Source organism: Acomys russatus, chromosome 14, assembly GCF_903995435.1.
Source record: "Acomys russatus chromosome 14, mAcoRus1.1, whole genome shotgun sequence".
Classification (NCBI taxonomy): domain Eukaryota; kingdom Metazoa; phylum Chordata; class Mammalia; order Rodentia; family Muridae; genus Acomys; species Acomys russatus.
The window spans coordinates 61,644,565-61,672,447 of record NC_067150.1 but is presented as its reverse complement, the minus strand read 5'-3'; the positions used below and the strand labels follow the sequence as shown (position 1 = coordinate 61,672,447).

Below are 27,883 nucleotides of genomic sequence, written 5' to 3'. Positions count from 1 at the left end.
CTCTGTGTCTTGTGACCCGTGTTTGTCTCCACTTTGTTCATTACTTCTTTGTGGGTCATTGTTGTGCAGCTCTGCAGGTTTTGGCTCTTGGAATGTGGGTACGCTAACCAGTGTCTCCTGTGTCCTTCAGCCACACCAGGGCAGATTTTCTAGAATTGTTGATTTTTACAAGAGCAGTTTTTATGTTGTATAATTTTATTTAGAGGGGTTTTGATGCTACCCTGCTTGTTCCTGTGCTATGAAACGATACTCTAGGGCCTGGAGAGATAGCTTAGTGATTTAAGAGTACTTGTTTTTGCAAAGGACCCGGGTTAAGTTCCCAGTACCCACGTGGTAGCTCACAATTATCGTTAACTTTAGTTTGGAGGGATCTGGAACCTTCCTTTGCCATCTCCAGGCATCAGAGATCACATGGTGCACGTGGACACATGGAGGGTGTGGTGGTTTGAATAAGCATGGCTCCCATAGGCTCGTAGATTTGATTGCTCAGCCGTTAAGGAGTGGTGGCACTAAACAAGCGTTAGGAGGCGTGGTCCCCTGGGGGAAGTGTGTCACTGCGGGGGGGGGGGGGGGGGGGGTAGTGGTGCTTCAAATGCTTTTGCTGGGCCCAGCATCCCCGTACTTCCTGCTGCCTGCTGATCTGGATGTACAGCTCCCAGCTCTCTCTCCAGCACCATGTCGGCCTGCATGCCACCGTGATTTCCACCATGACAATAAAGGGTCAAACCTCTGAACTGTAAGCAGCCTCAATTAAAAATTTTCCGTTATTAAGAGTTTGCCAGACTAGGTGTGGTCAGACACCTATAAATCCCAGCAGTCTGTGATCTCTGTGAGTTCCAGGACAGCCAAGGCTACACAGACAAACCCTGCCTTGAAAAACCAAGTGAAAGAAAAAAAATTGATGAGTTGGGGGTGGGGGTGGCACATGACTCAGGGAGGCAGATCTCTCTGAGTTTGAGCTGGCCTGGTCTACAGAGTGAGTTCCAGGACAGCTAGAGCTACACAGAAACCCTGCCTTGAAAAACAAACAAACAAAAAGAATAAAAAGGGAGCCGGGCCTGGTGGCGCACGCCTTTAATCCTAGCACTCAGGAGGCAGAGGCAGGCCGATTGCTGTGAGTTCAAGGCCAGCCTGGTTTACAAAGGGAGTCCAGGATGGCCAAGGCTACACAGAGAAACCCTGTCTCAAAAAACAAAACAAAACAAAAAAAGAATAAAAAGAAAGGGGGAAAAAGTTGCCATGGTCACGGTGCCTCTTCATAGCAGTAGAACAGTAAAACCCGGGCCACACTCAGACATCTAAAATTAAGTCAATCTTAAAAAGAAATGAAAAAAAAATACTGCTCTTAGAGCAATTCTGAGTTGTCTGTGATCACTTTTACCTCGATTCCCATGGTCAAGGAGCCAAATGAATAGTGATTTGTTTAATTATATGTTTATTTAGGGGAAGCTGTTAAGATCATTGATCTCCTTGATGTTTTCATTTTTGATCCCTCCCTCCCCCCTGTGCAGAGCTTCTCTGTGGAGCCCTGGCTGCCCTGGGCTCCCTCTGAGGGCCAGGCTGGCCTCACAGTGATCTGCCTGCCTCTGCCTCCCAAGTGCTGGGATTAAACGTCTGCCCCACCACGGGGTTGCCCCAATTTTTTTTTTTAAGGAAAGAAAAGAAAGACTCTAACACGGCTGGGCGTGCTCACTCAGCCGTAGCCAGGCGAGAAGGAGGACAGCAAGTTAGTTATGTGCTGACACATCTATCAAGGTTCTTACCACCCTTTCTATAACCGAGCGGATCAGACTCTGTGCGTAAACTTAATTCTAAGCACTTTGAAAATGTAGTTAAGATCTCAGAGTGATGCTTCTCGGGGAAATGTGTTTCCTGCTCATACAGTTTTGATGTCTTAGAGCAGGTAAGGGAACAGCTGTCTCCACGAAGTGTCGGCAGTGGTGGCTTGACAGCACTGAGCAGTAGGAATGGGCCTGTCCGTCAGGCAGCTGATTGACTCTACTCAGGCAGGCAGAGCTCACAGTAATAACAGCCTGAGTTCCAAAGAGAATTAGTTTCCAAACATCCCCCAACTGAGTAGTATCATGGGCACATAATTTTTCTCCCCACTTAATTGTATAAAGCCTTATTTAAATAGCATTAGTATATCTGGTTTATTTTCTTATTATCTCCAGAATTTTTATAGAAAAATGTCAGATCTCCTATGGTTTAAAAAAAAAAAAATCTTATTTAAGGTGGATATGGTAGCAGACAGCACTCGGGAGGCAGAGGCAGGTGGATCTCTGAGCTTGAGGCCAGCCTAGTCTACAAAGCAAGCCAAGGCAACACAGAGAAGCCTTGTCTTGAAAAAGAAAGAAAGAAAGAAAGCTGTTGTTACCAAATCCAAATCATTTTCTAGTAAGATAAAAGGCAAGACATGGTGGCCTGTGCCTTTAATCTCAGCATTGGGACATAGAGGCAGAGGGATGTCTGTGAGTTTGAGGCCTGCCTGGTCTACACAGTGAGTTCCAGGGCAGCCAGCCCAACCCAACCAAAAATGAAGATAGGGAAGTGAAAAGGGGTGGGCTGGGGTGGGGGTGTCTGGTATGCTTTGTGTTTGTACAACAGCAACTGTTCCCTAAGTTGGCATGCAAATGTTAAATCCAACATCCTGTATTAACTTAGAGATTCTCTCTTGAGGAACTACAGATTCCTGCTTTATTGTAAATTAAGAAAACGGGGGGGAAAAAAAAAAAGAAAAGAAAAAGGAGTAAGTTTGTGAGACAGAAAACAGAACACTGCTTGATCTTATTTTGTGTATTTGCTTAGTGTATGTGTTTCATATGTGTGCGTGTAAAACTTGTTTTAAGTTTAAGATTGTAAAGATTCTTGTTTGTTGTTTGAGACAGCATTTCTGCCTACCTCCAGAGTGCCAGGAGTTAGGGTATCATAGCTGGCCCAGTCTCACTATGTTTACAAAGAGAACCCTAAACTATTTTTTTTCTTTCCGAGACAGGGCCTCTCTGTGTATCCCTGGCTGTCCTGGACTCACTTTGTAGACCAGGTTGGCCTCGAACTCACAGTGATCCGCCTGCTTCTGCCTCCCGAGTGCTGGGATTAAAGGTTAAACTTGTTTTTGTTTTGTTTTGTTTTTGGCTTTTTGAGAGAGTATTTCTCTGTGTAGCCTTGGCTGTCCTGGACTTGCTTTGTAGACCAGGCTGGCCTCGAACTCAGAGATCCCATTGCCTCTGCCTCCCAAGTGCTGGGATTATAGGAGTTGCTCTCGCGCTCCCTCCTCCCCCTCTTGAACTTCAGGTCCTGTCTCTACCTCCCACATCCAAGGGCAACCATGTCTGCTTTATTCCGCAGCGCCTGGGCTAAATCCAGGGTTCTGGGGACACTGCACAAGCCGTCTATCAGCCTTAACGATACAGGGTTACATGACTATTAAACAAGATTTTTTTTTTTTCCTGGAGGAGGAAAAAAAATAAAGAAGAAACAAGAGAAACAAGGGTTTCTCTGTGTAGCCTTGACTGTCCTGGACTCACTTTGTAGACCAGGCTGGCCTTAAACTCACAGAGATCCACCTGCCTCTGCCTCCCGAATGCTGGGATTACAGGCGTGCGCTGCCATGCCTTGCCTTTCATCTTACTAGATGGAACTGACTAAAACCTCAGCAGATTTAGCCAAAGAGAGTTCATTGCTTTGTCTTAGGAGTGTAATGTGATGCGAAGAGAAAAAGGCTGTCTTTAAGTTCAGGAGAGCTGGATTTCTGGAAGAATCTCAGACACCTTACAAACACATCTCAAGTTCTATGTTATTGATGGGGTCCATAACTATCTGGTGCTCAGGAGTCGTCTTAATTTTCTTTGGATATTTCAGTAACAGCTGCTTGAGACCCAGTGTTACCAGTTTCTGCATAGTCTTATTGAAGTCCAGTGTTGGTAGTTTCCATAGAATTACAGAGTTGAACAGCTAACAACACAGTTTGAGACACTTAATCCACCACCCCCCCCCCCCCAAAAAAAAGAAAGCCCTGTTTTGCAATCTATTAAATCATCTACAGCCTGAGGCAACCACCAATCTAATTTTTTTTTTTTTTTTTGGTTTTTCGAGACAGGGTTTCTCTGTGTAGCCTTGGCCATCCTGGACTCACTTGGTAGACCAGGCTGGCCTCGAACTCACAGCGATCCGCCTGCCTCTGCCTCCCGAGTGCTGGGATTAAAGGCATGCACCACCACGCCCGGCTTCACCAATCTAATTTTAAAAAAAGATTTATTTATTTATTACTTATACAGTATTATACCTGTACACAGCAGAAGAGGGCACCAGATCTTATTGTAGATGGTTGGGGACCACCATGTGGTTGCTGGGAATTGAACGCAGGACCTTTGGAAGAACAGCCAGTGCTCTTAACCTCTGAGCCATCTCTCCAGTCCCACCAATCTAATTTTTACCTCTAGGGATTTGACATTTCATATAAAAGACATTTTACCTGTAAAGTCTTTTTTTAAAAACTAGATGTGATTGTATGTGTGGGAGTACTTTGTATTTGTGTCTGTGTGCTGCACTGTGCCTGGTGCCCACGGAGGCCAACTGGAGGTTACAGGTGCTTGTGAGCTGCCTTGTGTGTATTGGGAACTGGACTTTGGTCCTCCCCATCCCCATCCCCTCCTCTCCCCCCCCCCTTCCCTCTCCTCTCCCAATGTGTTTTCTTTTCTTTCTTTCTTTTTTTTGATAGGGTCTTACAATGACTCTCTAGCTAGCCTGGAGCTCTCTTTGCAGACCAAGCTAGACTCAAACCCACAGAGATTTGCCTGCCTCTGCCTTCAAGTGCTGCGGTTGGAGGTGTGGGCCGCTATGCATGACTGATTCCGTTTCCTTATGTCTTCTTCAACACCTCCTTTCCTCATGTTAACACCTGCCATTTTGAGCTGTTTGTTCCCTCTTGCCCTCGGTTGTGATGGTCTTGGTCTAGTTAGCTGGTTCCTGTAAATTTGTTGTTGGCTACTCACTGTGTTTACTCACACTGCTGTACTGTAGGTAGGAATTGATGACTGATCTTGGACTAACCATAAAGAACACGGTCAAATGGCCGTCATCCTCCAGGGCAGGACAGTGCAGGTTGTGCTTTCCCGTGGTCTGTTCTGACAATAGAGCACACCACCCGTGAGGTGATGCATTTCGGTAACTGTTTTCCATGGAGAAGGAAAAAATTTCTTGATATCAAATACTTGTTTTGTATTTAAGAAGAAGTGGATTACAAATATCTGTTGCTGTGAAACACTCTGTCATGCTGGCAGTTAGGATGGCGGCCTCAGTTGTTGCTGGAAGGAAGTGATGAACCCTGACGCCCTTTCTGGCTGCAGTTGCACAAGAGCTCATGAAGCTGGAAGGTGTACATGTTGCAAAGTCAGGTGTGGCTGTAGTCAGCCCTACTTGAAACCGAGGAACAAGATGCCCTTGATCCTCCTGCCAGTTTGAGGCAGTCTCAGAAAGGTACTGAGACTGCCCGAAAAACATACAGACCATGTTGACCCTGCCTAGATTCTCATACTGTGCTGTAGTGCAGCGCGTCGCTGGTCAGGCCGCCTACCTTTCTATGAGAGTTCTGTCTTGAGAGAGACAGTTTTACACAGTCATCCTTCTTAATTAATTAACTAATTAATTTTGTGGGGGTTTTTTGAGACAGGTTTCTTAGTGTAGCCCTGGCTGTCCTGGACTCACTTTGTAGACCAGGCTGGCCTCAAATTCACAGAGATCCACCTGCCTCTGCCTTTTTGAATGCTGTCATCTTTTTATGAACCAGAGTCACACTGTGAGTCAGCAAGATGGCCCAGCAGGTAAGGCGCTCGACATCCTGGCCTTGCTGTCAGAGTTGGCTCTCTGAAGAGACTCAGCTCCACAAAGTTGTCTTGTGGTGTTCACACCCACACTGTGGTCAAGTGCCACATACACCATGCATGCAGTAATAATAAAAAAAGATTACATTGGTGCTGATGCTGTAAATTAAGTTCTCTTGGTCAGCAGTTCAGTTTCAGATGTGCAGTGATTTAAGCAGTTGTGGGAAGTTTGGTTTTATTTTCTGCTGTGTTGTTGGTTTAACAGTAACCATTAGCAAACTAGTCCTTGCTCTAGGTGTTCGGTACTGACACTAAATGTCAAGCGACATTAGAAGAATAGACAGAGTCATAGGAAAAGGAAGCTGTATTTCCATTAGTTAATTATTTACTGTAAAACCATCTAAATGTGCAGTATTTATTAAAGAACGTAGACATGTTGTATCAAAGGGAAGGCATGAATCTTTTTTCTGAAGATAAATGAACAGATGTCTCTTTACCCAGTGGGCACCAGTGACAGAAGCAACCAGTTCAGCTGTGGCTTGGTGAACCAGTGGTGGGTAGCTGGGGTTTCGAGTGAGCAGGTGCCTACACTGTAGAAGCAGTTTGTCTCCCAGCAACAGTTAATTCCTGTCAGCTCATGGAGAAAGATGTGACCTTATAAGCTCCCCAGCCCCCAGCGGCTGTTAATAACCTGCAAATCCTGGGGATGGGGCAGGGGTTTTCTGTAAATTCTTGGGGAGAGGTAGACCTCATGAGCCTCTTTGCTTTGGTGAGGTAAAGTTGATGGCCCAGTCTTGTATAGGTCTGCTGGCATTCAGATCTGCTGACAGTTGAAGAGGGCAGTGACCATGCTACACCCTGAAGCAATATTCTACAACACATGGTGACAACCCGGTCTTTGGAGTTCTTTTTTAGAGGGCGGGTAGGGCTGGGCAGGAATCCATTGCAGTACTCCTGATTCAGTCTCCAAAGTGTGTAATTACACTTGGCCTTTCTTTTTTCTTTTAGAGATTTATTTACTATGTATACAGTGTTCTGCCTGCATGTACCCTGTGCACCAGAAGAGGGCCACATATCTCATTATAGATGGTTGTGAGCCACCATGTGGTTGCTGGGAATTGAACTCACGATCCCTGGAAGAGCAGACAGTGCTCTTAACCTCTGAGCCATCTCTCCAGCCCTCGACAGTTCTATTACATTTTTTCCTTAGAACTTAAATTACATTCAGTTTTTAAAGCTTTTACTAGCATGTATTAATTATATACAAGATGGCTTTTGTTAAGATATTTTTATCCAGGTATTTTGATCATATTCACTTCTATTTCCCCTCTCATGTCCCTCTCACATCCCTCTCACTCCCACTGATCCCTTTCTTCTAAGTTGTTGTTTTAACAAGATTTCAATTGGTCACTTTTACCAATGAAGATGGTCACTGGGGTGAAAGCCTGCTCTCCCAGAGCGGCAGAGGCAGCACCCAGCTGACCTTCCTCCTCAGTGGGTTCCCAGAGGGAAGGACGTCTCACTCCCTGAACTGAAAGTCCCTCTCTTCTATTTCTGTTCATTTTCCTCTCCCTGTCCTCCTGACTTTCTCTTCCTCTCAATGCTTTTCTTAATAAACCTATGTTCATTTCCTATAAACTGGTTTCTTGCTCTACCTCTTGACTTATGGTTGGCTTTATTTAATCTTGTTTACAAATTTCAAGCATAAAGCTCTTGGATTAAAGGTGTGTACTAAGGGTGAGCCACACCAAAACTAAAAGCAGCCCCCCCCCCCCCACAGTAGATAACACAGTATTGAGGTTTACAGTGTGATCAAATATCCTGCAACACCGAGTAGACCTCAGTACGTGTGTGTTTTTTTTTAAATCTATTTTATTGTATTGGGATTTCTTATCTCTTTCCTCTCTACCCCAGGTCCCTCCTAATACCTTTCGAACCCCCAACACCAGGTAGAAATGAGCGAAGGTTAGTGGGGAGAGGAAGTGTCCTTCTCCTTTGCGTCTTCCCGCTGGTCGGTGTCATTGGGTCCCTTGGAGGAAAGCCCAGTCTTCGTTTTAGGACGTCTCCAACCTCTCTTCCTTTTTATAAGGATTTATTTATTCACTATTATGTACAGTGCTGTCTGCATTTGCACCTGCCTGCCAGCAGAGGGCACCAGATCTCACTATAGATGGCTGTGAGCCACCACGTGGTTGCTGGGAATTGAACTCAGGACTTCTGGAAGAGCAGTCAGTGCTCTTAACCTCTGAGCCATCTCTCCAGCCCTATCTCTAACTTCTTATTTTCAGACTGTGTCAGCAGCAACCAGGAACAGCAGGGTGAGCACCAGTAACCTTTTTCTTTCTTTCTAGGCGTTCCTGTTCTCTTTCTGGCTCTGCAATTTATTTCCTCTCCAGAGTCCTCAGAATTAAAAACTTATCTGCAACTGGCAAAGAGCCCTTCTCAGATCCTGCATGAGACAGATGGTTTGCTATTGTGAACAAGCTAGAAGCAGCCCCATGAGCTAGGCATGGTGGCTTGCCTGGGTATGTGGATGGGTGTGAGTTTGAGGGCAGCCTAGTCTATGAAGGGAGATCCTAGACAGCCAAGGCTACACAGAGAAAAAAGCAGTGCCAAATTCCACACTTGGAATTAAAACAAAAACATATATAATGTGTTTACATAGCATAAGTGAGCCCTGTCTCTTCCCCGTGCCCCCGACAGGATTTCTCTGTGTTGCCCTGATTGTCCTGGACTTGCTTTGTGGACCAGGCTGGTCTTACAGAGATCCGCCTATCCTTGCCTCCCAAGTGCTGGGATTAAAGGTGTGCGCCAACATGCCCGGCCATAACTTGAGTTTTTAAAGAAACCAAAACTTGGGCTGGAGAGATGGCTCAGAGGTTAAGAGCACTGACTACTCTTCCAAAGGTCCTGAGTTCAATTCCCAGCAACCACATGGTGGCTCACAGCCATCTATAATGAGATCTGGTGCCCTCTTTTGGTGTGTAGGCATACATACAAGCAAAACAGTATATACTAAAATAAATAAATAAATGAATATATTTAAAAAAAAAAAACCCAAAACTTCCACTGTAGCCCATTTGTTTTCACATCTCTGTTGGTGGTGAGCTAGAGCTTCGTTAGGGTTGCTAACAGGAGCATGAACAAGGGATTATTTATAGGAACATGGTCAATTTTATCAGTGGCTACACTGGAGAAGAAAATGCCTCCCTTCCCCCCTAGCATCCATTGACTGCTTGTATATTTTTGGGAGGAGTGCAGCCTCCCTAATTTTAGTTTTATAGTTTAAATGATACATAAAACTTAAATATTGTAATATTTTTCAGTGCCATGGATGTCTTATAAGTATGTACACAGTGTGATGTTTCTGTCAGGTTAACATGTGCCTCCACAGACAGCCTTCGCTAGCTGTCTGAAACACACAGCAGAGCATCATCTGGAATCATTTCCAGCATCACCCAAAACTTGCTATTTACATGTAGCTGTAAGTAGCAGCTATTGACCAGCCTTGCCTACCCGCCACCCCGTCCTCCAGCCTCTGTTCTCAGCTTCTGTGAGTTAAGTTTAGTTGATCACACATGTGAATAAGGCCACGAGGCCTTGCTTTTCCGACTGCCCTATTTCACTCAGTGTAATGATTTATCATTCAGGATGTTGTGGGTTTCTCTTCTTTTTTCTTCATTCTTTCTTCCTTCTTTGCTCCTCCTCCTCCTCCAGTCTTTTCAGAGAAGGACTTCTCTGTGTAGCCCTGGCTATCCTGGACTTGCTTTGTAGAGACCCGCTGCCTCTTCCTCCAGAGTGCTGGGATTACAAGTGTGCACCGCCGCGCCCAGCTGGATTTCATTCTTTTTTGTGTGTGATTGGCATTCCATTGTGTATCTACTGACTGCATTGTCTTCATCCTGTCATTCGGCTGTTGTGGGTGATGCTGCAGTAAACTTGGGGGTGCTGGAATGACTTCCGTAAACTGGTTTCTTTTGACTGTACCCAGTGAGGGGACTGCTGAGGCAGATGATAGAGTCTTGAATTTTAATTCTCCTCTGGTGTAATGAAGTAAACTTTAAATGAAATGTTTGCTTTCGACCAAATATGCTATATTGTGAAAGCTAGCAGGGATACTGTAAGGTCCATCTATTTGGTTACTAGAAGTCGTGAGGACTTGTGGGCTGGTTAGCATTTCTGTGGAGTAGAAACAGGTGTCCTTAGAAGAGTGTTGGGTGTGAACAGTCACATGGCTGGCTCTGTGCGGTCACACTGTCCTCAAAGGGAAGGACAGTCCCATTGTGGCTGCTGAAGGCTTTAGTCGCTTGTGTAGCACAGATATACTGAGTCTTTTAAATGTCTGGCTTTGTCTCCTAGGCCTTCCCTAAAGTTTCCCATGTCTCAATGGACTCCTGAATACAACGAGCTCTACACCCTAAAAGTGGCTATGAAGAGTGGGACTCCTGCTGACGCGCCCACAGCACAGGAGAGTCTGAAGGGGGTCCTTCTGCACTCACAGCCCCTAGGGGCCACCAAGAGCTTCCCTGCAGACGTGGGGATGATCAGCAGCAAAGTGGGGAGTGAGTTCGCTCACCTGTGTGATGAGTCTCAGAAACAAGAGAAGGACATGAATGGCAACCAGCAAGAACAAGAGAAAACCAGCGCTGTGAGGAAAAAGCGCAAAAGCCAGCAGGCTGGCCCCTCCTATGTGCAGAATTGCGTCAAAGAAAATCAGGGAATCCTAGGGCTGCGGCAGCACCTAGAGACACCGAGCGATGAGGAGAACTCTTCCTTCAGTGACTGTCTGTCGTCTCCCTCCTCTAGTCTCCATTTTGGAGACTCTGATACTGTGACTTCAGATGAAGATAAGGAAGTCTCAGTGAGACATTCCCAGCCTGTTCTGAGTGCTAAAAACAGAGGGCAGAGTGCACGCTCCCAAAAGTGGCCTCGCACCGAGGCAGAGTCCGTGTCAGGCTTGTTGATGAAAAGACCTTGTTTTCACGGGAGCACGCTGAGGAGACTACCATGCAGAAAGCGGCTAGTGAAGAGCAGCTCCTCACAGAGGACACAGAAGCAGAAGGAGAGGCTGCTGGTGCAGAGGAAGAAGCGCCAGGTCCTGGCCCAGAGGAAGTACGCGCTTCTCCCCAGCTCCAGCAGCTCCAGTGAGCAGGACCTCAGCAGCGACTCCTCCGCCAGCTCCTCCACGGATGGGGAAGAGGACCTGTGTGCGTCTGCCAGTGAGAACCCCGGCAACCCTGCTGCCCCCTCAGGTGTGTGCATAGGTTGTTTTGTAAGTACTACTACAGCAATGGTGACAACATATGAGGCGGGGTTTCATTGTATAGTTCTGGCTGGCCTGGGACTTACTATGTAGACCAGGTTGACCTTGAACTCCCAGAGACCCACTTGTTTCTGCTTCCAGGTTGTGCCACAATGTCTGGCACATAACTAGTTTAACTTTTAAATGAGTTGATTTGTAGCCCATGTTTTTTCTTTCAGTACTCTCAATATACTTCACTTTTGTGCTTATTTTTACAGGTAACAATGATTTTCCGCATGTTTGATCCTATTAAGGACATTTATAATCACTGTAAAAGTCTGCCTAATCTTACTTTTTACTGTCCCCTTCCCTCCCCTCCAGTCTCCTTATTGTGGCTGCCTTGAGCTCTTGATCTGTTTGTTTGTTTTTCTCAAGACAGTATTTCTCTGAGCTCTGGCTGTCCTGGAACTCCCTCTGTACTCCAGTCCAGCCTCAAACTCACGGAGATCCGCCTGCCTCTGCCTCCCAAGTGCTGGGATTAAAGGCGTGCGCCACACTGCCTAGCCGAGCTCTGCATTTTAGCTTCTTAGTGCTTGGCTTTAGTGTTGATTCCTGTGCTTGTTTAATGAGCTTTACCTGACCCACTGGTTTACTTGGTATTTTTGTTCATTTTAATTTTTCTAGACAACTATCTCATTTATTGTTATGTTTTACTTGCATATATGTTGTGCACTGTGTGTGTGTGTGTGTGTGTGTGTGTGTGTGTGTGTGTGTCTGCAGAGGCTGGGAAATGGAATTGGATCTCCTAGAAGACTGTTGTGAGCTGCCATGTTGGTGCTGGAGGATACAGGTCCCTGTGAGCTGCCATGTTGGTGCTGGAGGATACAGGTCCTTTGTAAGGCCACTGAGCCACTTCTTCAGCCCCTCATTAATTTTTAACTATTTATTTTATGTATACAAGTGTTCTATCTGCACGTACAACCTGCAGGCCAGAAGAGGACATTATAGATGGTTGTGAGCCACCATGTGGTTGCTGAGAATTGAACTCAGGACCTCTGGTAGAGCAGACAGTGCTCTTAACCTCTGAGCCTTCTTTCCATCCTTAATTTACTTTTTATGCTTATTGTTTTATACCACTAAAACCTTGGAGTTCCCAGTTAGTTATGGATATGAGACTTTCTTATTACCTCTCTCTCTGTGTGTGTGGGTGTGTGTGTGTGTGTGTTAGTTACATGTACTTGGCATAGTGTACACTTACATCTAGGTGTGCATACAATTGAGTATCTCTTCTTGGTTGCTCTTATTTTATTATATTTTTAACCTTTATTTATTTTATTTGGAAAGAGTTGGTGTCTCTCTCTCTTTCTCTCTCTTTTTTTTTCCTCCCAAGACAGGATTTCCTTGTGTAGCCTTGGCTGTCCTCTATTCGCTATGTAGACCAGGCTGGCCTTGAACTCAAAGAGATCCACCTGCCTCTGCCTCTGGAGTGCTGGAATTACAGGCGTGTGCCACCATACCTGGCTCAAGAGTTGGTCTCTTACTGAACCTGCAGCTTATTATTTGGCTAGGCTAGCTGGCCGTTGAGCACCAAGTATCCATTTGCGTCCACAATTCCCCCAGTACTGGTGATAGGCACTGCTGCACTCAACGTTTCACATAGGTTCAGGGGATCTGAATTCATGTGGCTGTTCAGTTGTTCCCAAATCACCCATTAACATTTCCCTGCTGTGGATTTGAGATGCCACCTTTGTCACATGTTAAATTCTGTATGCATTTGGATTTACTATTGGAATTAAAAAAAATTATACATTATTACTGTATGTATGGAGGTGGTTGGCTGTATGTGTCAGGGTCAAAGAACAGCTTGTGGGAGTTGGTTCTCTTTCCCTGTCTGGGTCCTAGTGAGAGGACTCAGAACAGCACAGCAGTGTTGGTAGCAAAGTACCTGTGCCTGCAGAGCCATCTCCCCAGCCCTTTTGGTAGGAGTTTTAGTGTCTCTTTCGTCTGTGTATTCCTGCAGAAGAGCACACTTTGATTATAGAATCTTTTTTTTTTTTTTTTTTTCTGCAATCAAAAAATATGGAACGCTTCAGGAATCTGCATGTCATCCTTGCGCAGGGGCCATGCTAATCTTCTCTGTATCGTTCCAATTTTAGTATACGTGCTGCCGAAGTGGGCACTGATTATAGAATCTTTATAATTTTCTCTGTTTTTGCTTATACTTTGAAATATCTTTTATAATCAATTTGCTTATCTGGGGATTTTATTTTTCTTGGGATTTTATACAGATTAAATTAGGGAGAATTGACATCTGTAGAGGACTGTAAGTTTTGTGTCATGTAGAGAGAGGCCTGCATGTTTAGTGGCTTTGCTTTATTGGGGTATACTTTACATGTCAATTTATTTAGAGGTCCAATTTTTGTTTTTTACTTTTAGTCTTAAACAGTAAAACTGTGACCACAGTATAATTTAGAACATTTCTGAAACCTGCCTCCCGGGGAGTTTTTGTTTTGTTTTTTCACTTTCTGTATCTGCTTCTCTCCTCAGCCTCATGCAGCCTTTGATCTGTTTGCTGAATCTGGTTTGCCTCATTTGGGTGTTTTGTATAAATGAACCATAATGTGTGGCTCTTCCTTTGTGCTGTCTTTGACTTAGCTAGCACAAAGTCAAAGGGGGAGGGAAGAAGAGGAGGAGGAGGAAGAAAGACATTTGAACTGTCATATTTGCCTGCTGTGAATATGTTGTCATGAACAGTTGTGTAAAATTTTCTGTGTATGTGCTTCCTGATTTATGCTGGATGTTTTAAAGATCTTTCATTAAATATGTGTTCAGTATTCTGCCTGCATATATGCCTTCAGGCCAGAAGAAGGCACCAGATCTCATTATAGATGGTCATTAGCCATGGTTGATGGGAATTGAACTCAGGACCTCTGAAAGAGCAGCCTTAATCATAACCTCCAACTTAACCTCAAAGACATCTCTCCAGCCTTCTGTTGGATATTTTAAAGTAAAATAAGCAATCACAAAGTGTCAGAATACTATGCCATTTTAATTATGTGAGTCATCTGACACAGACAGGTTCTTAGAAAACAGCAGCCTGGGGATAGCGGGGTGCTGGGAGGGAAAGGTGAGATGCCTTTCATTTGCAGGATGAGCTTCTGGAGATTATTTCACAGCAGTGGGACCCTACTCACCAGTGCAAAGGAGCTTACCTACAGTCACTGTAGCTCTTAAAAAGCAACACTCCATTTTTCAGTATTAACAATAAAACACCATCTGAGCAGGATGTGGTGGCGCACACCTTTAATCCTAGCACTTGGGAGGCAGAGACAGGCGGATCTCTGTGAGTTTGAGGCCAGCCTGATCTACAAAGTAAGTCCAGGACAGCCAAGGCTACACAGAGAAACCCTGTCTCAAAAAATCAAAACAAACAAACCACCATCTGCCTTAATTCTAATTGCCTACCAGTATAGGTGCTAGGTAAAAAACTATAACTATGTGGAGGAAGTTTCTCACACTCATGAGGTGAGAAGTGAACCTTTTCCCACCTGTGAGTTCATCCTTGCTGCCGTGTACAGTGTCCTACACAGCTTCCTGAGGGCGACCTTCAGAGCTTTAGAAGACACGTCATACCCAGCGAGAGCTCCTGGAGTGAGGGTTCAGTTCCAGGGCTCATGGCCATTATAGCCACCCCTCCCGCTTTCCCACTCAGGGCACCCTCCGCAGCCAGCCTCCCACGCAGGGCACCCTCCACTGCCAGCCTTTCACGCAGAGCACTCTCCACAGCTAGCCTTTCACGCAGAGCACCCTCCACAGCCAGCCTCCCACGCAGGGCACCCTCCGCAGCCAGCCTCCCATGCAGGGCACCCTCCACTGCCAGCCTCCCACGCGGGGCACCCTCCGCAGCCAGCCTCCCACGCGGGGCACCCTCCGCAGCCAGCCTCCCACGCGGGGCACCCTCCGCAGCCAGCCTCCCACGCGGGTCACCCCCGCAGCCAGCCTCCCATGTGGGTCACCCTCCGCAGCCAGCCTCCCACGCAGGGCACCCTCCGCTGCCAGCCTCCTCCATTCCTTTTCCTGCCGTCCCCCCTTCACTTAACATTCTGAGGTTTTAGCAGCTTGGATTCTTAGCTTTAGGCTCATCTGTTGGCTTTTAACAACAACAACAAAGAGATGCTGTATAGCTGTCCATTGTTTTCATATTATTTTAATACTCTTCAAAGTCAAGATGAAAAGTTTGGCCTAGGAGTTAGCCTACACATGCCTTTTAAAAGGGTTTCCTTCTTTGTTTCCAGGAAGTATTGATGAAGATGTTGTGGTGATAGAAGCTTCCTTCACTCCCCAGGTCACTGCCAATGAAGAAATTAATGTTACCTCAACCGACAGTGAAGTGGAGATTGTTACAGTTGGAGAAAGCTACCGGTGAGATTTTAGTTCTTAGTCGTGCTCTGGACATGCTTCTGTTGCTGTCTGCCTCCAGAGCCCTGCTTGGTAATGACTTTATGAAAGCTGTGGTTTTAGAGCCAGGCTACCTTAGATTCACCCTGGGGACAGGAGAACTCACTGTTGCAACCCCAGATAGTAGGGCTAGAGGGAAAGCAGTATTTTTATCCTCACCCCATTTGCCCTAAATAAACAGCTGTCTTACTTAATATCTTTGGTTGTGAGCCTAGTCTTTAACGGCTGAGCCATCTCTTCAGCCCTATACTTAATATTTTTAAAAATGGGTTTTAATTTGTAATATGTAGAATTTGTGGACTTTGAAGTTCTGGAGGTGGAGTAACCTGTGAGGCTTTCACACAAAGCACAGCCGAGCTGCTTGATAGTGACAGCTTCCCAGAGAAGACAGACAGACAGACCCCATACTGACTGTAGGCTTTGGGCTTATCAGGAGCTTTTCCTTAAGATTTTTTTTTTTTTTCTTTTTTTCTTTTTTAATTTAGCCCTGCCTCCAAGGCAGGCCGTCCTGTAGCACTGGCTGTTCTAGAACTCACTCTGTAGACTAGAGGGGCTTGAACTCAAGAGATCTGCCTGCCTCTGTCTCCCAAGTGCTCAGACTAAAGGCATGTGCCACCACTACCCAGCTAATTTAGGTTATTTTTATTTTTTAGGTTTAGGTTTGTCTATTTCCTCTATATATTTAGATGCATTATATGTGTGCCTGGTGCCCACACTAATCAGGAGAGGATGTTGGGCGCCCTAGAACTGTGGAGTGCTGTTGGCTGTGAGCCACTCGCTGTGGATGCTGGGAATGGAGTCAGCATCCTCTACAAGAACAATGAATTCTTTTAACTCCAAGAGAGAGAGAGTGTGTGTGTGTGTGTGTGTGTGTGTGTGTGTCTCTGTCTGTCTGTCTGTGCATGAGTATGTACGCTTTAGTGTAGATACTCACAGAGGCCAGAAGAGGATGCCAATTCCTTTGGGACTGGAGTCACAGTTGTGAGTCACCTGATAAGGGTGCTGGTAACCAAACTATGATCGTCTGTGGGAACAGTAAGTGTTCTTAACCAGTGAGCCATTTCTCTAGCTCTTTCTTAGGAAATTTTAATGGAGATATATTTGTCCTCATAAAAAAGTATTTTTTGTCTTAGATTTGTTCACAGTGATGGCTCATGATGTGCAATGCTTTCTCGTATGTATTGTCTTTCTTTGGCTAGCATTCTTTTAGGAGTTTCCTTTCTGTCTTCAGAATTTCAGGTTTTGATTTCCTTTTTAAACTCTTGGGCTCTAGCATTGTTAAGGACAGTTCAGCCCACTTTGAATTTAGGAATTTTTTTTCTTAATGGTGACAACCCTGCTAACTTTGCATATTAGTGGATCTGCCTCACATTTGCCACAGATGCTGATGACAAACTTATAGTCTTAAACTTAGTCTGAGCAGACAGAAAACACAAACCACATAACAACTTGTGATTGATTTGCCTCATTTTTCAAAAACGGATTTAGTTGCTCTCCTGAAGCCTTGGGTAGGCTAAGAATATTAGCGTACTATCCCTAGGTACTCTCCCATCACTGTTACGAATCCTTAAACATCTAAGTCCCCGTGCTTACAGTGTGTAAGGCTCTGCTTGAAGTAGTGCAAGCAGCTGGTGCTTTGTACTGCTGAGGGGCTCATGCACTAGATAGTCTCCCCATCTCTGTCAGCCCAGGCTCTCTCTGCTGTGTCTGCACTTTGTGTATTGTCTTAGGATAGGACCAGAAGCTTGGCTTGGCACAGAGCTGCTAAAGTTAAATTCTACAAACCTAGCCTGGGACATGATTATATGAACAAGACCATGTGTCTTACTTGGGATTTGTATATGTGTTCCTTTATTATAGTGAAGAACTTGGCATATTACCTCACAGTGTACGGGAATACTTACACTCCAAATGAATTTCCAAAACAACGCCTGCCGAGCAGTCCTCCTGCCTTTGCATAGGGAGTGGCTGCCGTGGCAGCGCCTTGTCCACGCTGGCTGCTGGCTGCCTGCCGTGGCAGCGCCTTGTCCACGCTGGCTGCTGGCTGCCTGCCGTGGCAGCGCCTTGTCCACGCTGGCTGCTGGCTGCCTGCCGTGACAGCGCCTTGTCCACGCTGGCTGCTGGCTGCCTGCCGTGGCAGCGCCTTGTCCACGCTGGCTGCTGCCTGCCGTGGCAGCGCCTTGTCCACGCTGCCTGCTGGCTGCCTGCTGTGACAGCGCCTTGTCCACGCTGGCTGCTGGCTGCTTGACATTGCACTTGGTGGTGTTCTTAGTCTGACGGTGGCTGCTCCTTGGGAGAAGTCTCGCATGCGTAAAGTGCTTTATAAGAAAAGCTTGTGGAGTTTTAGAGTGACTGAAAAAAATAATCCATCCTTCAGTTATATTTACTAACTTGATGCTGACATCATTTAAGGTCTCGTTCAACCCTTGGGCACGCCAGATCTCATTGGAGCCAAGGATCAAGTTCACACACAGGGCGGCCACAGGAGCCTCGAAACCGCAGTAGGGTCTCTACTGTCATCCAACCCCTGAGGCAGAGCGCAGCAGAAGTTGTGGACCTGACTGTTGATGAAGATGGTAAGTCGGAATTGTAGCTGTTGGGTTATAAAGAGAATTTGATAAAATATCTTAAACGGCCATTTTATGATCAGATGTTTGAAATTTACCTTGCTCATAATTTAATTTTTACTGGAAGGTATTGATAAGTATTATTCTTAAAATCGATCTATCTGGAGGCAATGGCAGACTCACGTGATTGGTACATTCATTTAATTCAAGAAAATGGAGACCAAACAACCAGAAGAAACCTTCTCCACATGGAAAGCAGTGGTGGATTTGGTAAACTCTCTGCAGAAGATACGGGAGAGGAACAAGCCTTTCAAGGGTCTAGAGATACTGATGAGATGGTTGAATTGCGCATTTTGCTTTAGAGCAAGAATGCTGGAGCAGTGATTGGAAAAGGAGGCAAGAATATAAGGCTCGAAGAACAAACCACAGTGCCAGTGTTTCAGCCCCAGACAGCAGTGGCCCCGAGCACACACCGAGTGTCAGTGCTGCTGTTGGGGAAATCATGAAGAAAATCATCCATACCTTGGAAGAGGCCTGCAGTTGCCACCACGCACTACAACTAGCCAGCTCCCACTCGAACCTGGTGCTGTGGAATGCTTAAATTACCAACATTATAAAGGAAGTGACTGTTGATTCATCAAAGCCTGGTAGGAGGAATTTGTGTTAAAGGTGCTAAAACCAGAGAACTTGGAGAAAACACTCAGACAACAATCGAGCTTCCCAGGAGTGCTGCCCTCATTCTACTGGCTCCATTGTTCTCACTGGAGGAAAACCCGACAGGTCGGCAGAATGCGTCCAGGCCATCCTTGACCTTATAGCCCGAGTCTCCCACCAGGGAGCCTGCACAGCCCTGTGATCCCTGCAATGAAACCTATGATTATGGTGGTTTTACGTGATGTTTGATGACTGACGGGGACGGCCTGTGGGGTTTCCCATGCCGGGAAGAAGTGGTTTTGAGAGAATGCCTCCTGGTCGGGTGGGCGTCCCATGCCTCCTTCTAGAGGAGACTATGACATGAGCCCTTGTTGAGGACCGTCTCCACCCCCTCCTGGCTGAGGTGGCCGGGTTGCAGCAAAGCCAGGAATCTTCCTCTTCCTCCTCCTCCACCATCACCACCCAGAGTGGAAGATCTAACGGCTTATGACAGAGGAGGAAGGTCTGGAGACGGTTGGGTTCAGTGCCGATGAAACCTGGGGCCCTGCTGTTGACACATGGAGCCATCAGAATGGCAGTTGGCTTCTGAACCACAGGGGGCTCTGAATAGGATCGTTCCTAGCAGGGGCCACGGCTCGGATGATGGTGATCTTGGCGGACCTACTATTACCACACAAGTAACTATTCCCAAAGATTTGGCTGGATCTATTATTGGCAAAGATGGTCAGCGTATTAAACAAATCTGTCATGAGTCAATAGCATCAATCAAAATTGATCAACCTTGTAGAAGGATCTGAAGATTGGATTATTACCATGACCAGACACAGAACGCACAGTATTTGCTGCAGAACAGTATTCTGGAAAGGCTTTCTGAGCCTCGTGAAGAACTGAAGGGACCCTGCATCTTTTCTTTTCTTTTTCTTTTCTTTTTTTTAAAATCTGCTTCTGTTTAAAAAGCCAACATTCGGGGTTAGGGTTTGGGTTTAGCTCAGTGGTAGAGGACTTCCCTAGCAAGCACAAGGCCCTGGGTTCAGTCCTCAGCTCTGGGGGGAAAGCCAGCATTCCTCTGCTTCAGAGGTGGTGTGCATTTGAGGTGTAGTGGAATCTTTGCTGTCCATCAGATGTAATGTTTTAGTTCCTTACAAACAGGGTTGAGAGGAGGGCGTTTAAAAACAAACATTGAAATTTTGAAACAGCAGCAGAGTGAGTCTATTTTCTTTTTCTTTTTCGTTTTTTTTTTTTTTTTTTTTAAAGAAAAAAAATTCACCTGTGTAATTATTGTGGACACCTTGCTTTGTGGTCACTGTAACATTGGTGGTGGAACAGGAAGGAAAGTAACAGAGTCCACATGTCCCTGGCATTTGTTCAGAGCAGTGTGCAGGATGTAAAGCTCTTTGTAAGAAACGTTTTATGATTTTTAAAATAAATTTAGTGACTCTGAAAAAAAAAAACCACTCTGTCTATCTATATGTTTATTTACATTTATAAAAAGTGTGAGGGGCTGGAGAGATAGCTCTGACTCCTCTTCCAAAGGTCCTGAGTTCAATGCCCAGAAACCACATGGAGGCTCATAACCATCTATCTATATGTGATCTGATGCCCACTTCTGGACTGCAGGCAGAGCACTGTATACATAATAATAAATAAATAAATCTTTTTTAAAAGGTTTGAAAAACAAATGCATGGAAAATGGGATTAGCATAAATATTAAGAGTTACAGCTGATGTTGTGTAGTGGTTTCTGTGATAACTGAGTGCATTATACACAGATCACTTTGCCTCTGTGTGTACAGGGTGATACTGAGTGCATTATACACGGTCTCTTTGCCTCTGTGTTCTCTGTAGAACACCCGCTGCCTTAGTTTCCTGGCGAGGACATGGAGCCTGCTTAGTACCTTATAGAGTTGTCATGCTGTGGTAAAATAAGAAGCACTGGCCTGGTCAGCCTGGCTGGAGATGATGCTGGCCAGAGAGTGCGGTTTGTGGCTTGGCCGTCTAACAACGTGGCCCAGGAGTGGAGCTTGGACTTTGCTTTCACTCTTTCTTTGTGATAAATAGACCAGAAAAATTAGTAGGTACTGGAACCTGTTTTCTCTTGATATTGGGGATCAAACCTAGGGCCTCACGCCTGCTAGGTAAATACTTGACCACTACACCCCTAGTCCTACTGAAAAACTTTTTTTTGAGTCAGGATTTTTTCTGTGTCCTGGAACTCGCTCTGTAGTAAACATCTGTTTAATTAGATTATACATGCACATGTTGGGTTTTTTATGCAGTTCTTAACTTTCAGTGACATTTGGTTTGATTTTGCTGTGAAGTTTCATGAAAGCTTTCTTTACTGAATAGGAAGTTTGCTCTTCATGCTTACTTCTTTAGCTGTTATTATAGTAACATTAAGCTGTCCAGGTATGGGGCATGTGCCTGTAAGCAACACTTGATAGGCCATAGTGAGGGAATTCTGAGTCCAGCCTAGCTAAATATAGCAAAAGATTGTCTCAAAGGAGAAAAGAAGTTGCTCATTCAAATACAACCTGTTTTTATGTTTTGTGTCTTACAGAACCTACTGTAGTACCAGCCACCTCTGCTAGAGTGGAGTCACAGACTACTGGCGCTTCCATTAACAATTCAAATCCTTCTACCTCTGAGCAAGCCTCTGACACTACGTCAGCTGCGGCCAGCAGCCAGCCTTCCACAGTGTCAGAGACTGCAGCTGCTCTCACAAGCAATAGCGCGCCCGGGTCTTCTGTGGGCGGTATGTAAGCGTATTGAGGAATATCGGGTTGCCCTTCTCACCAGTGACGGTGAGAGTGTATTCTTCCATGGTGAGGTACTTGACTTTTATGTGTTGTATGTGGTTAAAGTATTTTAGCTCAACTAAGAACTTGAAAACCAGGTGGCTGGTAGTGAATTCATGGACAGCAAAGCAGAAGGCAGCTGAGGTGGATTTGATGAAGAGTTAAACCTTTTGTGTATCAAAATATCAAGAAAGTGAAAGGCAGTCCGTAGAATGGATACTTGCAAGAAAAGATACTTGTAGGTCACATCTGATAAAGGTCCTAGAACCTAGGACACATAAACAATTCTGGAATAAAAAACATAGCAACCTAATTTTAAAATAGACAAAGGATTTGAACAGACACTTTCCAAAGGCCAGTGAGCAGTGAGCCCCATGCAGGGATTCTCAGCATCACTGTTGATGAGTGCAGCGAGGTTGAGCCATGGTGAGATACGTGCTCACTTCACACCTATACAGGTGCCCATAATTTAAAAAGAACAAGCAAGCAGAGTCACAAGAACTGGTCATAGGGAGAGAAATTGGAACTTTAGTGACATACTGGTAGGGTGCAGAAGGTAGAGCAGCTCCTCACAAAGTTAATCAGGGTCCCCTCATGGCCTACCAGGTTTCCTCCCTCTTAAAGACTTCAATGAAGTCATTTTCTCTACTTTTGTTGTTTGTTGTTGAATATTAATAATTAATATTTGGTCATATGTTTACTAAAACCATATCTATTCATTAATCAATAATTTCCCCAAATAACCATACCCTGAGACTATGATTCATTCACACTTAAGAGCAGAGAGGAGAACCTAACTGATCTGTTATCTCACTATGAATTTATCATCCTCCCACCCAAGACCCCGGCACGTGTGTTACTACCTTCTCTGGAATTCATCCATTCTTCTCCTCTCCTGAACCGTCTTTCTTGTACCCTCAAACCCCACCCCCTTCTCTTCTGCCAGATCTCATGCTTCAGCATTTTTATTAACCAATCAACTTTAAAATAGGTGGAGCAGGGTTTGCACAAAAGGATGGGTGTGGTCAGAGTGCGCTCCTGTGAGCAGCAAGCAGATCGTGGGGCCCAGTAGCTGGCGTTAGGTGCATAGCCCCAGACCCACCCCCAGCACATGCTGCCCCTCATTCTTCCGGCATCATAGATAAGAAGCCTTGCCTAACCAGTGTGTGTTGGACCCAGGGCCTCACATGCTGAGTGTGTTTTCTGTCACTGAGATACATGCCATACCCAGCCTAATGAGATCGCATTATTTCTTATGTTTCAGTTAGCGGTTGTATTGCTGTCTCTTTCTCACTACCTTAGGTGATGCAGGGATAGACTTACTAACTAACAAGGATACACACAACAGATGCAGGAGCTCATAAAATGACTACATCACTGTTTTGTTGTTGTTGTTGTTGTTGTTTTTCAAGACAGAGTTTTCTCTGTGTCGTCCTGTCTGTCCTGGACTTGTTCTGTAGACCAGGCTGTCCTCCAACTCAGAGATCAGCCTGCCTCCACACCTAGCTTATATCACTGTTTTTAATGAGAGCACTTTATGTTCTGAAATATTTTTGCTTTTAATTCTGATAACATCTCTGTGATTTACATTAAGCAAACTTAATGGCTGGATTAAAAAAGACTTTATTTTCTGGAAAACTGAAGACAAATGAGAACTATTCATGGGAATAGTGCCCATGGGCATCTTCTGATGCGTTCTCTGAAAAGAAGTGTGGCAGAAGCAAACTGGACTTTAACTTACTGCGTGTGTGTTCTTTCTTGGCACTTGACTTGGGAATTTGTTTCCATTTGTTCTAAATGCACAAGTGTTGTGCTTACACGTATGCCTGTCACCACGTGGTTTACCTGGTTCTCGTGGAAGCCAGAAAGAAGAGCCATTAGAAACTCCTGGAACTGGAGTTAGAGACAGTTGTGAGCTGCTGTGCTGGTGTTGGGAACCGAACCTGGACCTCCTGGAAGACCAGCCACATCTCTTTATTGTTTTGTTTTGTTGGTTTTTCGAGACAGAGTTTCTCTGTGTAGCCTTGGCCATCCTGGACTCCCTTTGTAGACCAGGCTGGCCTTGAACTCACAGAGATCCTCCTGCCTCTGCCTCCCGAATGCTGGGATTAAAGGCGTGTGCCACCACTCCCAGCTCCAGCCACATCTCTTACCCCTTGAGCTCTAGCCCCTTTTATTTGATTTTCTGTTACCAGTATTGGCATTGCATTTCCCATTTTATATATGATGAAACCTCAAAAGTTAAATGTTTTGATTGGGGTCATTAACATCTTTGTGGTAAGAATCTCATCTCCTCATATACTCCTCTCCTGAGAGCATTACGAGTGGTGTTCCTACTTAAATTTCATAATCGTCTTAAAGCTTCCAGTTATGTGTTATGTATTTTTTTATTTTTATTTACTTATTTATTATTATATACACGATGCTCTGTCTGCATGTACACCTACAGGCCAGAAGGGGACATCATAAAACATTATAGATCATTGTGAACCACCATGCGATGCTGGGAATTGAACTCAGGACCTCTGGATGAATAGTCAGTGCTCTTAACCTCTGAGCCATCTCTCCAGCCCCTAAAAGTTTATTCTTGATATGAGACTATACCTGCCATCTTTGAGACAGATGTTTGTGCCAGCCCAAATTGTTGTACAGAAACCTGATAAAAATAGCATAGGTAGCCAGGCAAGGTGGCACACATCTTTAATCCCAGCACTCAAGAAGCAGAGGCAGGCAGATCACTGTGAATTCAAGGCCAGCCTGGTGTACAAAATGAGTCCAGGACAGCCAGGACTACACACAGAAACCCTTTCTCAAAAAACCTTTAAAAAAAAAAAAAAAACAGTAGCATAGGCAGTCATACTGAATTAAGGCCATTGAATTAAGTTTCCTTTTTGCTTCCAAGACCTTAGGGAATGTCATTTCAACTTTATGTGTTCCCAGCTGTATACAGATTTTCAACCTTAAATCACTTAAGCCAGCTAACTACACTCATGTCCAGATTCCTACATGGTGCAGGTGATGGCCAGTGCCGCAGGCTGCTGAGCCTCACAGTAGACTTAGGTAGTAATTTACCTTGGTGTCCTGTGAGTTCTCTCCACCCCATGATCTTGTAAAACTGCTTTTCCTCCCCTGTGGAAAGGAAGTTAGAAAATGAAGTACCCAGCGCGTGCTCCTACAGCCCCTGAGGCTAGCCTTCGTATAAGCCTTTGCTTGCTTGTGCTGCAGTGCTTTCCAAATGCCTGATGTGCTGCTACCCCGGACTGTCCGTTCAGCGTTCCCGCTCCTGTGCTGCCTTCTTTGCCTTGCCGTCTTTGGCTCTGGTACCTATACAGGTGCTCCTGTGTTGTCTGTGTACTTATTATGGGTTTCCACTACACATTCTTTCTCTGCTATTAAAAATACCTATTTTTTAGAGTGTGTGTGTGTGCGTTCACGCGCAGGAGCACACCATGGTGTGCGTGGATGGAGATCATGGGGCAACTTGGAGAAGGCAGTCTCTGCACGGTATGGTGTCCAGGTGTTAAGCCCAGGTCCTCAGGCTCAGTGGCAAGTGCTTTCACTCATTGTCTGGCCTCTGTTCTGTAATGTGCTGCTGACTTCTTTCAGGCTGACTAGACATGCGCTGTACATCTGGTGACCATCTTGAGCCTCTCTTCTTTCAGGCCTTGCCTTTGCTCTCCTGTTTTATAATTGTAGTTGTTTTCACCCATCACCAGGAAGCTGTTGGCTGTCATTCTGTGGCTTTACATCATTGTCCTTGTTTTAAAGTTTATATCTGGGGCTGGAGAGATGGCGCAGCGGTTAAGAATGCTGTCTGCTCTTCCAGAGGTTCTGAGTTCAATTCCCAGCACCCACATGGTGGCTCACAGCCATCTTTAATGTGATCTGATGCCCTCTTCTGACCTTTACATGTACATGCAGAAAGAGTACTTTATACATAATAATAAATAAATACATCTTTTTAAAAAGTTTATGTATCCATCTGGACCATTTTGGAGTCACTTTTAAACTGATACTCAGAAAAGCTCACTTTTGTAGCCTGGGTAGATGATTGAATTGTGCTTTCCATATTTGAATGTCATTGGGGTGATACTCAGTGTTATCAGGCAATTTTCTCCCAGTGTGATGAGACATGTCTTCGTTCTAACAGATTCTATATGGCATATATGTGTCTCCTCCATAAACAACACATCACCATCTTCATCATCATCATCATCATCATAAAATACCAATAATAATCATTGTTATTACAAAAATAAAAAGGAAAACTGTTCAGCCCCATAATTGGACCTCAGTCCCATTGACCCCTGCAGTGTCTGTTCACACTACAAGAGCAGTTACTTAGATTCTCCTTAGTCACATTTTTTGTCTAAATATTAGTGTTATCTGAGTTTGGGCAGCAGAGGAAATGAAAGCGTTGGCAAATAGTGGTCTAGCCAGATACAGAGGTGGGTGCTCTGTCCGCAAGTATTCTTGAATATACCCAGCAGACTATCTATAGTAGAGGAAAGTGATGCTATTACTGGCTCAAGAATTCAGAGGATCATTTTCTTTGTAGCAAAGAGTGGAAGAGTTCACATGAAAAATTTGAAGCTTTATTGGTAACAAATATTAAGAAAAGATAATCTCTTGTCAGATTTATACATCATAATATATATAAACTCCCCGCAGAATTTATGTTTTCAGAAAAATCATAGTAGAAATGTTGCACAGTATTACACACTGTGTGTATGAAGCATGTGGCACCATCACACTCTTCATTTTAAAAGTTACATTGATGTGTGTGTGTGTGTGTGTGTGTGTGTGTGTGTGTGTGTGTGTGTGTGTAGTTCAGAAGACAGTTTGAGGTAGTGATTTCTCTCCTTCCATTATTAGGTCCCAGGGATCTAAGTCAGGTGGTCAGACTCAGAGGCAAGGCCCGTACTACACTGATCAATCTCACCAGTCCACCATCACAGTAGATTCTTATTTACAGATTGATACACAGTACTTTGTTTTGTGCAGTGGTATCTGATTATTCTTTGCGTTTGTTTCTGTTTCAAGATGAGGCGAGGAGAACCGCATCTAGTGCTGTCCCTGAAAGTGGCCCTCCTGCAATGCCAAGGCTACCTTCCTGCTGCCCCCAGCACTCGCCATGCGGAGGGACATCACAGAGTCACCATGCATTAGCACATCCACACTCAAGCTGTTTTCAGCAGCATGGCCACCATTTTCAGCACCACCACCACCACCACCATACTCCCCACCCAGCAGTCCCAGTCTCTCCTTCCTTCAATGACCCTGCTTGCCCTGTGGAAAGACCTCCCCAAGTACAGGCGCCGTGTGGAGCAGCAAATAGCAGCTCTGGTTCCAGCTACCATGACCAGGTGGGTGTGCTTTACAGTCATTTCCTCTCTCTCCCTTTTCCCCTTCCTTCCATAATTTTTTTAAAAAAATTTTTACTGGTGTTGCCTTCAGAAAGAAGTAGACACCTCCATGAAGTATTTTAGTGTATGTGCTGCCCGAATGAGGTTGTGTATAAACTAAGCCATATTCTTGAAAGCAATGAATTTTTAAATTTAATCTTGATTTATAGAAACTTTAAATTATTGCAAACAATGACAATGGGAAGAAGGGTATGGAAACTGGCAAGGTGCATGGAAGATTGATGAGAGATATGAACAGTGTTTTCTTTTGCCTGGAGTCAGTAGGTGACTTGTCTTTGCCAGTGGTGTTCACCTTAAAACAGTGGGTCTCAATCCATGAGTCATAACCTGGGGCAGGGAGGGGTGCTGATCACCCTTTTACAGGGGTCACCTAAGACCAAAGGAAAACATGGGTATTTACATTACTTTTTTTGAGGGGGGGGGGACAGGGTTTCTCTGTGTAGCCTTGGCTCTCCTGGACTCACTTTGTAGACCAGGCTGGCCTTAAACTCACAGCAATCCACCTGCCTCTGCCTCCCAAGTGCTGGGATTAAAGGTGTGCGCCACCACGGCTTTACGTTACAATTCTTAACAGCAAAGTTACAATTATAAAGTAGCAACAAAAACAATTTTATGGTTGGGGGTCACCACAATATGAGAAGCTGTGTTAGAGCCTCACAGCATCAGGAAGATTGAGAACCACTTCCTTCAAGGAAACATTGGCTTAGCTCACAGTTGTCTTGTGGATAAAAGACTGGTGCCAATGGGGATAAACTCCAGAGTTGTCTTTTCTGCCTTCCCAGGGCTGCGGTTACAGGGGTGCACACATGCCCTCATGCTGACCCGTCAACCTAGCCACGGCTGACTTTTGTTGAATATGAGATCTTCGCTGTGTAGGCTAGGCTGGCCTTGCTGCTCTTAATGAGGACTGGAGTGACAGG

General features: G+C 45.0%; 1 protein-coding gene, 1 non-coding gene and 1 pseudogene across 2 annotated transcripts in view; 2 read left to right on the top strand and 1 right to left on the bottom strand.

Annotated features, from left to right (window-relative positions):
• Window positions 1–27,883, top strand: part of Rnf111 (ring finger protein 111) — a 65,151-nt gene that overhangs the window by 19,789 nt on the left and 17,479 nt on the right. The window contains exons 2-6 of the mRNA XM_051156750.1: window positions 10,182–11,074; window positions 15,360–15,486; window positions 17,935–18,098; window positions 21,300–21,494; window positions 26,581–26,903. Coding sequence (XP_051012707.1) covers window positions 10,201–11,074; window positions 15,360–15,486; window positions 17,935–18,098; window positions 21,300–21,494; window positions 26,581–26,903 — 1,683 coding nt within the window. The 5' untranslated portion in view covers window positions 10,182–10,200. The remainder of the gene's footprint in view (window positions 1–10,181; window positions 11,075–15,359; window positions 15,487–17,934; window positions 18,099–21,299; window positions 21,495–26,580; window positions 26,904–27,883) is intronic.
• Window positions 13,138–13,244, bottom strand: LOC127198847 (U6 spliceosomal RNA). Its single transcript, XR_007831885.1, has one exon. It is a non-coding gene; the product is annotated as a U6 spliceosomal RNA (small nuclear RNA).
• LOC127198682 (heterogeneous nuclear ribonucleoprotein K-like) lies at window positions 18,303–19,559 on the top strand (annotated as a pseudogene).